Source organism: Hypomesus transpacificus, chromosome 10, assembly GCF_021917145.1.
Source record: "Hypomesus transpacificus isolate Combined female chromosome 10, fHypTra1, whole genome shotgun sequence".
Lineage (NCBI taxonomy): Eukaryota > Metazoa > Chordata > Actinopteri > Osmeriformes > Osmeridae > Hypomesus > Hypomesus transpacificus.
The window spans coordinates 11,556,187-11,566,774 of NC_061069.1; the positions used below are offsets into that span (position 1 = coordinate 11,556,187).

At 47.5% G+C, this 10,588-nt stretch overlaps 1 protein-coding gene across 3 annotated transcripts; it reads right to left on the reverse strand.

Moving 5' to 3' along the window:
• Positions 1 to 105: 105 nt before the first annotated feature.
• On the reverse strand, positions 106 to 10,571 carry lrrcc1 (leucine rich repeat and coiled-coil centrosomal protein 1). Of its 3 annotated transcripts, none has more exons than XM_047028500.1 (20): positions 10,525 to 10,571; positions 9,906 to 9,952; positions 9,563 to 9,768; positions 9,408 to 9,473; positions 9,114 to 9,281; positions 8,690 to 8,856; positions 8,096 to 8,290; positions 7,738 to 7,958; positions 6,768 to 6,951; positions 6,120 to 6,268; positions 4,894 to 5,098; positions 4,588 to 4,727; positions 4,197 to 4,398; positions 3,816 to 3,890; positions 2,959 to 3,144; positions 2,137 to 2,311; positions 1,624 to 1,787; positions 964 to 1,172; positions 647 to 784; positions 106 to 538 (listed from the first exon to the last, which is right to left on the reverse strand). In XM_047028500.1, the coding sequence occupies exons 2-20, from the start codon at positions 9,947 to 9,949 to the stop codon at positions 292 to 294; spliced, it is 3,141 nt and encodes a 1,046-aa protein (XP_046884456.1). In that variant the 5' UTR covers positions 9,950 to 9,952; positions 10,525 to 10,571; the 3' UTR covers positions 106 to 291. The 3 variants fall into 3 exon arrangements, with proteins under 3 accessions (XP_046884456.1, XP_046884455.1, XP_046884457.1); XM_047028499.1 differs by having other exon boundaries at positions 10,324 to 10,561; XM_047028501.1 differs by lacking the exon at positions 3,816 to 3,890 and having other exon boundaries at positions 116 to 538; positions 10,324 to 10,559.
• Positions 10,572 to 10,588: the final 17 nt, after the last annotated feature.

A 10,588-nucleotide genomic window follows, 5' to 3' on the forward strand; every position in this document is an offset into this window, starting at 1 on the left:
TTCAACTTAATGTAAAATCCAAACTGAAAATAACTGTTCAAGATAAAGACGGGTTTATACTGATTTAAGGAAACCACAATTATTTTATTGCGATGTTGACGATTCATGATATAAAAACAATTGTTAATAACTTAATAAAATATTTACAAAACGTAAACTTGGCACAAGGGGTGAATTTATAACTTCATATTCACCTATCACTTCACAAATATTGGTAAAGATTGATTCCTTTAAATGAGTTTAATCCAACTTTCTCGACCTCAGGTGTGTAATTAATCATGTAAACTGAGGTTAGAAGTCTTTCAGCACACTGGTCAATCGTCTCATTTTGTCCTCCATGGTTTTCTTGCTGCTCTCTGTCTCCTCAAGAAGCTGTCGCATTTCCTCCTCCACCTGAAACACACTCTGATTGGCCTGTTCAATCTGTTTCTGCTTCTCATTGGCCAGTCTCAAGAGCTCTGTCTGATGGGACACCTGCACACACTCCAACTGCCTTCGAAACGCATCATCCATGCTATGGAGCTTCTCAACTACAGCTCTGGAGGACCAAGAAAATAACACAATTCCACATTGAGCTGAAAAGAATAATTCTTACTTTAGGTCAGCAATTTAAAGATGTAAAAGTATTTTGTAACTTAAGTCTTACTTGTGTGCTTCCGAAGCCTTGTCTCTCTCCTCAAGCAGCAGGGTTTCTTTAGAGTCAAATTTGTCTTTCATGCGCTTCACCTGGCTCTCTAGCCGAGTCAGCAGGTCTGCCTTCTCCTGCCACTTCTTATTGGAAGCACTATGGGAGACAAGAGATGGTAATCACACACATGCAAACACACACACACGCACACACCATTTCTAACACAAACCATCTCACACACAAACCATCTCACACACACACACAATCTCACACACACACACAAACCATCTCACACACACACAAAAACCATCTCACACACACACACACACACACACCTGTAGGCCCTCTTGACCTCGTCTAGCTCCAGCTCCTTATCCTCCAGCTGCTGTTTGAGCTCCTCCTTGCGGAGGCTGAGTTGCTCCAGCCTGTCGCGGAGCTCCACCAGGGGGCCCGTCTCCTCCTCCAGCTGCTGCTGGAACCTCCTCTGGGCCTGGACGCTCTCCTCACGCAGCCGACGCACCTGCTCATCCCGCTCCTGCACAGCCTGCCCACGGGGAGGGAGGGGGGGAGAGAGGGGGAGAGGGGGAGGAGAGAGGGGGAGGAGAGAGGGGGAGGAGAGAGGGAGAGAGGGGAGAGGGGGAGGAGAGAGGGAGGAGAGAGGGGGAGGAGAGAGGGGGAGAGGGGGAGGAGAGAGGGGGAGAGGGGGAGGAGAGAGGGCGAGGAGAGAGGGCGAGAGGGGGAGGAGAGGGGGAGGAGAGAGGGAGGAGGGAGGAGAGAGGGAGGAGAGAGGGGGAGGAGAGAGGGGGAGGAGAGAGGGAGGAGGGAGGACAGAGGGAGAGGAGAGAGGGCGAGAGGGGGAGGAGAGAGGGCGAGGAGAGAGGGCGAAAGGGATAGGAGAGAGGGCGAGAGGGGGGGAGTGAATACAAAAGATTAAGAGTGAATACACGGCTGACGGTAGTGATGACACTGACGTCGCTAGCGGGCTAGCTAGCTACCTCTTTGAGTTTGCGGATGGTCTCCGTCTGGTCGTCGATGACCTTGGCTTTGATCCTGAGGGCGTCGTTGTCTCGTTCGTTCTGTTTCTTCTGCGACTCCAACTCAGTGGACAGCACCTCGATCTTAGCCTCCAGACGACCCCTGTCCTGAGCCAATGATGCGCCTGCGTGAGAGAAGGGGGAGGAGTCAGACACGGATGAGTCAAGGACGGGATTGGATGTGTGAGAGATGGGTTACTGGGTCGATTCGGAATAGAATAAAGGAGACGTGAAGGCTGTGAGTGAAAGTGAATGACAGAGAGCCTTAACGTCCCACATGCTGTCATGACACAACAAAACAAGAAGCCGTCCAGTCATTGTGGTTATGCCTGCGTATATTCAGATGTCCACAAGATGGCAGTAGCATTACATTTGCTCCTCTACAGTCAACACAGAGTACGTCATGATCTATTATCTGTATTTGTTAAACAGTGCTGTATACTGTGGGCGCCCTGCAGACTGGTGCCATGGTACCTTGCTGTGCCAGCTCCTGGCCCCAGATCTTCCTCTCGGCCCTCAGGCCGTCTATGACCGACTCCTGGGCACTGAGCTGAGCCAGGAGGCGGGACTTGTCCTTCTTCATAAGCTCCAGCTGCAGGTTGAGACGGCGGTCCTGCTCCACCCCTGCCTCCAGGGGGCGCAGGCGAGCCTCGGGAGAGCAGAGGGACAGAGCGTGACCAGGGGGCCCGTGGGACAGAGAAACAGACGGACGGTGGGAGACAGGCAGAGGCACAGAGACAGGTAGAGGGAGAGAGACAGAGACAGGCAGAGGGAGAGAGACAGAGACAGGCAGAGGCACAGAGACAGGTAGAGGGAGAGAGACAGAGACAGGCAGAGGGAGAGAGACAGAGACAGGCAGAGGGAGAGAGACAGAGACAGGCAGAGGGAGAGAGACAGAGACAGGCAGAGGGAGACAGACAGAGACAGGCAGAGGCACAGAGACAGGGACAGGCAGTGAGACAGGCATGGAGACAGACACAGAGAGACAGGCAGAGGGAGAGAAAGAGAGACAGACAGAGAGAGACAGGCAGAAGGGAGAGAAAGAGAGAGGCACGCAGAGATACAGACAGGTAGAGGGACAGACAGAGGTCACTCTCGACAGAGGAAACCAGATGGATGGTTAGCTGCTGTGGCATATTTTATCACCGTAAGTCCCTGAGGCTTTTCCCTCAACTTCTCACTGAGACTCATCATGAAGAGGGGAAAGACACAGACAGCTTGCTAACTTTTGCCCCCTGCAAATGAAGACAAATACAATCTCAATGCCACCTGGAAAACCACATATCCCATGAATACCTTGAGCTCGGTAATTGCATCCTTCTTGGATTTGATGAGCTCAGCAATGCGATTCTTCTGCTCCTTGACCATAGCAGTGAGATCCTGCACCAGAGAGCCAGACTGTTTCTCTCTCTGCTGGGAGCGGGCCAGGGCCGCCCTCACCTCCGACACCTCCACACTCAGGTGATCATATCCCTCCTTCACCTAGAGAAAGAGGTGGAGGGGAGATCGAGAAGGTGTTCAAGGCCCTGCTCAAAATCTATTCAACTGCCACGTTTCTTCGCCATTCACCTGGACCATTCAGTCTATTCAGTGTATCTTAGTGTTGAATTATTTATATATTAGTTATATTTTCCAGTCAGGGTGGAAGGATACATATCAAACAGCATTTGAATGACATTAATTAATAAAGATTGTCAACAAAAAGTTAGTTCAGATGTCAGATTTGACTGCACATGTTTTTCATTCCATAAACTTGATGACTTTGGTCTTTGTCAGAAAGTACGCAAACTTCTTCCATGGCATTTACATTTTCATCAATCAATGTCTACACGTTCATCAATCAAAGGTTATACAAGGAGATCATCTAGAAAACCTGTCTGTCTCAATTGGACCAGCAATTTGTAGGTACTCAAAAACACTGTGGTTAAGGTCAAAGTTCAGTGTTTCAGAATTGGCATGGTGGTACCATACATTAGTCTCTCAAAAGAGAGTGATTGGAAAAAACAACAATTAAGATCTATTTTAAGAGCTTTTCTGCTGTATTGGAATAGTTTCAGTGTAGAGTGACAGGAGATGTAGAAGAGAGGACATACAGGAAATGGACATACAGGAAATGGACATACAGGAAATGGACATACAGGAAATGGACATACAGGAAATGGCCCAGGCTGGAATCGAACCCTAGTCTGCATGATACGCTCTCTCAACTGGTAAGCCACCGGGGCGCCCTGACAACGACAATTTTAGAGGGTGATTAAACTCTTTCCTCTCAGACGACGCTAGCAGAAAGACGCTACTGTGTTTCAGCTGAGGTACGGACAGACCTCAGTGAAGCCTGGACAGACCTCAGTGAAGCCTGGACAGACCTCAGTGTAGCCTGCACAGACCTCAGTGAAGCCTGTACAGACCTCAGTGAAGCCTGGACAGACCTCAGTGAAGCCTGGACAGACCTCAGTGTAGCCTGCACAGACCTCAGTGTAGCCTGGACAGACCTCAGTGAAGCCTGGACAGACCTCAGTGAAGCCTGGACAGACCTCAGTGAAGCGTGTGGCCTCGATGGTGAGGGCCATGCGGAACTCGTCCTCCAGGGCGGCATACTGCTGCTTTCCCTCTGCCAGTCTCTCCTCCAGCTCCGACACCCGCTGGGCGTGTCTCCGCTCGGCAGACTCCGCCTCCTTCGCCACTGCCTCGCGGAACTCCGTCCCACCCGGCACCAGCCTGGACTCCAAATCCTTTCTGTGAAGAAGAAAAAATAAACATCAAAACTAAGTACAAAAAACTGTAATCTACATTGTGATAGTGTCATTTTAGTTGTATTGGAACCTTTGGGAGACACAACCCAAGAATTCTGCGGGCCCCTTAATGCGTCAGACAGGGTCTCTAGTAAAGCAGCAGCACTGTAACTAGCATGAGCACTAGTTTTACCTGTACACCTGTTCCCTGGAGGCCAGCAGTTCATGCAGCTGCTGCTGCTTGTCTTTGTGCTGCTTGGCCATGGCCTTGTGGATCTCCACCTCTCTCTTCATGGCGGCAGCCTTGTTCTCCAACTCCTGCTGTCTCTTCATCTGGAAGGTCAACTTCACCGGTCAGAGGCTAGGAATCTTCTGGTAGCCATGACGCTTTATCCGTAATCATGGCCGATTATGACCATTGTAAAATAGACTGGCCTAATCTGACATCAAGGTAATATCCTATCTTGATATTCAAATCATCTCTTGCCCAGCTAGCTACCTCCTCAGCCTGTTGGCGGGCCCTCAGTGCTTCCTTGTGGGCCACGCTGTCCTCCAGGCTGCGTAGCGCCCTCTGCTGGTGGTCCTCCTGCTGGCGCGCCTGCTCCAGCTGCAGGGCCAGACCCTGGCTCCTCTCCTCCAGCTCCTCCACCCGAGCCTGCAGCCCTGAGCGCTCCGAACGCTCCCTGAGGAGCAGCTCCTTCAGCCTGGAGGGAGGAAGTGAGTGAGGGAGAGAGGGAGGGAGGGGAAGGGAGGGGAGGAGATGAGAGGAGAGGAGAGGGGGGAAAGAGAGAGGAATAGGCACAAACAGAAAAGCAAAGAGGGAGAGAACAAAAGATGGACACAATTAGACAAGGTAGAGAGTGGAAGATAGGGAGCAAAGTGAGCCTGTGATGGGGGTGGGGGGCGGACAGGGTCATTAGTGCTGGCCGGGGAGCTGCAGTGGAGTTGGCAATTAAGACAGATTCATGCGTCACCACTGACATATGCTTGTCACCGTGACTGCCATAAGCACGATTTATCTTGGGAGGGTGAAAAAGACAAGGGCAGTACATCAGGACACAGCAAAGCGCGGCCATCTATCTCCGCAGAACTTGCCAAAAGGATGCACTGTTTTAGTGACAAAGACTCTTTGAATGGTTTACATTATGGATAATTAGGCCCTGCAGTATTCAATGGCAAGGCGCACGCAGGCTAGATACACTGTAGATAGGTGTGAAAGCTCTTGCCAATGCAAATGCTCCAAGCACTAAGCTTCTAGGAAGGTGTGTTGCTTTTATGTAATGGAAAATGAAAGCCTGAATTTCTAAATCTACTGTGAAGTACATTTACTTTAATGTGCCATTAGTGCATTAGGGTCCATCTAGTGTGGCAGGGTTAGTGTGTTCCAGATATTTTTATGGGCTGTACAGGACCGAGTAGAAGAATGTGTGTACGTGTATTTATGTTTATGTTGGCACGTGTATGAATCTTTGTGTGTGTGTGTGTGTGTATGTATTTATGTGTATGTGTGCACGTGTATGAATCTATGTGTGTGTGTGTGTGTGTATGTATTTATGTGTATGTGTGCACGTGTATGAATCTTTGTGTGTGTGTGTGTGTGTGTGTATGTATTTATGTGTATGTGTGCACGTGTATGAATCTTTGTGTGTGTGTGTGTGTGTGTGTATGTATTTATGTGTATGTGTGCACGTGTATGAATCTATGTGTGTGTGTGTGTGTTGTGACCTGTCTGTGGTGTGCAAGGCCAGGCTCTGCAGGTCTTTCTCCTCGCTGGCCTGTGTCTGCAGGCTCTTCATCTGCTCTGTCAGCTTCCTGACAGCCTGCTCTGCCTTCCAGCGCCTCTCCCTCTCCTGGTCACGCTCCTCCACGATGGCCTGGCACACACACACACACACACACACACACAAGAATCCTTGATCTTCTGCTGTACTTTCTTTCTGCACAATTTCTAAGTTTCTTTAGATAAAAGCATCTGCTCAAATAGATCAAATGTAACTAGAGGAGACACAAAACACACACTGCACAGACACACACAGAATCTATTACACAATCACAGAGTCATGCACAACTGGCACACAACGGAGACTACATTCCTGCCACTATTAATCAGTCCAAGTACATGGCCAACAGCAATGAGTCCTGATGGACTTAAAGACACGTCTGTTCATGTTTTTTATATGCAACAAAGTAAATAATTTGATGATATGAAGATTGACTTTGACCAAAATGTACAAATATTACTACTAAAACCTCAAACGTCATCAAACTGTCACCGTGGGCAATATTTGGAGAACGTGCTAACTCATCGTATCCATGTGGGTTCAATGCCCTAGAGCCAGTGATGCATGAGTCCTAGTCCATCATGGTCCTTACCCTGTAGGTCTCCTCCTCCCCAGTGGACCTGCTGCTCCTGTCCCCCGGGGCTCTGGGAGGGTTGAGGCCCTTCCTGGCTGGCCCCACCATGTCTGCAGGGCCCGGGGCAGCACATGGGCCTCCCGCCTTCCTCCAGGTGCCTGCTGCACACTTTGAACCTCTGCCTTTCCGTCTCTCTGGGTCGCTGCGCGTGTAAAAAAAAAAAAACGGTTTATTTGAAACAGCTGAAAAAGTGACATCGTAAAAATAAAATAAAAAGAGAGAAAAAAAAGGGCGTATTCTCCGATTAACCGTCTTGCTTTGCAAGGTTTCTAAATTAGTCTCGAAAAAGTTATTCTGTGGACCGGCAAACTTTTCACACCACCGTGTCTTCCACGAGGGCATCAGAGACTGCCAAAACAAAATGAGGGTGAGTCAAAGCAGGTGTCAGGAGAAGCTGATGAAGTAAGATGAGGGGGCAGAGCCAGGCTCGGGTGTCATCTATCACATGTAAGTGATGACAGCTGTAATCTGAAGGAGTAGAGGAGGAGAGTTTAAACCATGGGTGGGAGGGAGAGATGGATGGGCCAACCTACTGAGGATCAGGGGAACTCATTATATCACCCAGGTACTCATTAGGCTGTTGGCTCGTAAACAAGGCAAAGAAGAGAGGCTCTGTATATCCTCTAACCCTAAGATACCGTCATCCTGACAGTAAAACGGTATATTGCCAATATATGAGCATTTATGGGCAATATTGTTTGGGAACTATTTAGACAGAGGACAAGATGCCCTTTTGTACATTTTGTATGGTATAATTATATATATTTTTTTTTTGCATATCATAATCATAAAATGACAGGTTATAATGCTTATCATGTAATTTAAGTGTACAGTATTAGCCTTAACCCATGTCTTGTGTTTGTAGTCTTAGTACCCAGTGACTGCATTAAGTGTAGATTGGCACATGGAAGACAGACAACGCCTCCACCTGTGTGTTCTCCTGGCCCCGGCCTCCTTAACGGGCCTCTTCACTGTGGCTCTGCCTCTCCTCTGCTGGGCTGCCGCCATCCTGGGGCCTCGACGGCTCTCCTTCCCGCTGTCACAGTCACTTTCTGACGTGTTGTCAATGTCCCTCTTGGGCTTCCTTAGTTCCACTGAGGGGGCGGAGTTGCTGTTGGCATCGCCAGTAGGTTTCTGAGACAGAGGTTTCTGAATAGGGGTTAACACGGGTGATCAACAATATCCAAAAACAAACACCTTCGGTAATCCCCAGAACAAACCAAACTGGGGCTTGTGGGTAAATGGTGTAGACAGGTGCAGCCAGTCTTCTACAGTTCCAGGCTCACCTGGTGGAAGAGCTGGGACACCTGCTGTTCTAGTTTCTGAATGCGCTGTTCATTGTAGGGGTCTGCTGCTGGGCTGACCTGTAGTGGGTCGGTTTGTCTGGTTGGTGGTGTGGGCTCCACAGGGCCTGCCCGCTGGCGGTACTGGCTCATCACTTCATTAATACGTGGGGTGGTGAGAGCTCTGTCTCCCCTAGCCTAGATGGGCATGCATGACACTTGTAAAGGTCAGACCAGATTGGATCTTTCTGAGACCTTTCTCCAATTCTTGATAACACTTGAGGGTGTAAAACAGACAGTATACCTATGGATAACAGAGGTTATCATCTTAGATTGTAAAACAGACAGTATACCTATGGATAACAGAGGTTATCCTCTCAGATTGTAAAACAGACAGTATACCTATGGATAACAGAGGTTATCCTCTCAGATTGTAAAACAGACAGTATACCTATGGATAACAGAGGTTATCCTCTTAGATTTCATGCCAACCTAGTATAACATACAAAGTGTGCTTTTTTTTTTCTTTTTCAATTATGATTATTTATTTTTTTAGGCAGCTTTTTTTTCTTTTGAAATACCAACATCCATTATTACCAGGTCATTAGCACTGGTGTCTGAGGATAGTAAGAAGTCCACGTAGTCATCCAGACCAGGGATATCGATAGGACAGTCCTCTCCTAAAGAAGTGTGGTTTCCAAGCCGGTCCACCCTGTCCAGGCTAGAGATCTGAGGCAGGGCCTGGAACACCATCTCCCTGTAACCTGACAAAAGAGAACACACTCACATAATAATCACAGATACACTGTCAGGCCAAATAGTGTCCTAGGGCCAAGTAGTGTCCTACCTGACGTCACAATGCCGTTTAAGGTCGGCATAGCGACGGACGCGTCCTTGCTTCGGAACGGCAAAGTGACGTCAGGTAGGACACTATTTGGCCCTAGGACACTATTTGGCCTGACAACACAACAAAGATCTAAAATGACAAGAGAACTATAAATCATTTAGAGCGCAGTCTTACATGGTGAACTGCAAAGAGGGTTATCTTTGCCATCCACACACAACGAGATCTCCCTCAAGCTCAGCAGTCCCAGCATGCACTGCAGCACCTGGTTGATGCTGCCCAGGCGGTTGCTGTGGAGACTGAGGTGTTTCAGCTTGTATTCGGCCCCATGAAGGTACAGTAAGCCTGTAGATTTAAAGTGCTTATGCATTAAATGTAACACCTGGATGTGCTATATATGATGTTTTGAAATGTTTGTTTTAAATTCATGTCATAAATGTTAACCAATGGTAAGATAGAGTCATCACCCACCTGTGAGGTCACTTATGTGATTGTAGGATACATTTAATCTAGTCAAGTTCACTAGTCCATTAAGTCCTGTGTTACAGCAAGAAAGGGTGTTAATACTACACACAGTGGGGGAAAGTTCTCAACTTCTGAAGTAAATTAGGTCATCTGAAGCTCACCTTCAACTTTTGTGATGAGGTTGCAGGACAAGTTTAGGGTTCTCAATGAGGTAAGGGAGCCAAGTCCCTCAATACGAGTAATGTGATTGGATGACAAGTCCAAGTGTCGGAGACGCCAAGCCGACGTCAAGCCCTCTAGCCTCGATATTCTGTTACAGTGAAGATTCAGTGACGTAACACTGCTGCTCAACGGGACCTCCAACAAACTTTAAAAAAATAAAATAGAACTCGAAGATGAGGGTGGGGAAGAGTTAAAGACCAGTGGCCTTGTTTATATTTTAAGCTACTGGAGTTTCAATAAATAATTGGAAACGTGTAGGGAAGCAAGTGGAGTTGGGATTACCTTGATATGTTCTTGTCTATCAAGCACAACTCTCCATCCGCCATAACCTATAACATTAATAACGAGCTCTTGTAGTCAGTATCTTAAATGGCTGGTTTTGATGGTGGAAAAACAAAGATATCACAATTCATAATCAAATTGTATATTTCTATGCGCATAAACTGATCATTTGATCAAGAGAAAACATGGCAATGAACATGGCAATGACAGATCCAGTTGGAGCTACTTGGCAACAAAAAAGTCCTATACGACTAATTTGATGAGTTATTACATTAGGATATTAGGCGTGTAACCAAATATATATACAATATGAAACTGCTTCTAACTTTACATTATACCATTGTCTTTCAGGGTTTCTTTCAGTCAAAACATACAGGTAACGTTAATGCATGCACTCGGCACAAGCTACTGTGCTTACCAATCGTCTCCACACCAGTCATACATAGAATGCAGACAGACAATTTTGCTAACTTTTTGCTGTTGTTGACATAAATATCAGCAACTCAAATACACGCCACCCCCCACCGGCGTCTCACAAAACAGTGTTTACATAGATAAACATCAAGATAAACTAAATTAACTTTTTTGATAATAGTTAAAGCATTTGTTTTTGTTTTACCGCCGCTTGAATTGAATTAGCCGCTTTCTGGCAACCCACTTGCCACTTCCTGGTTACGCTAACT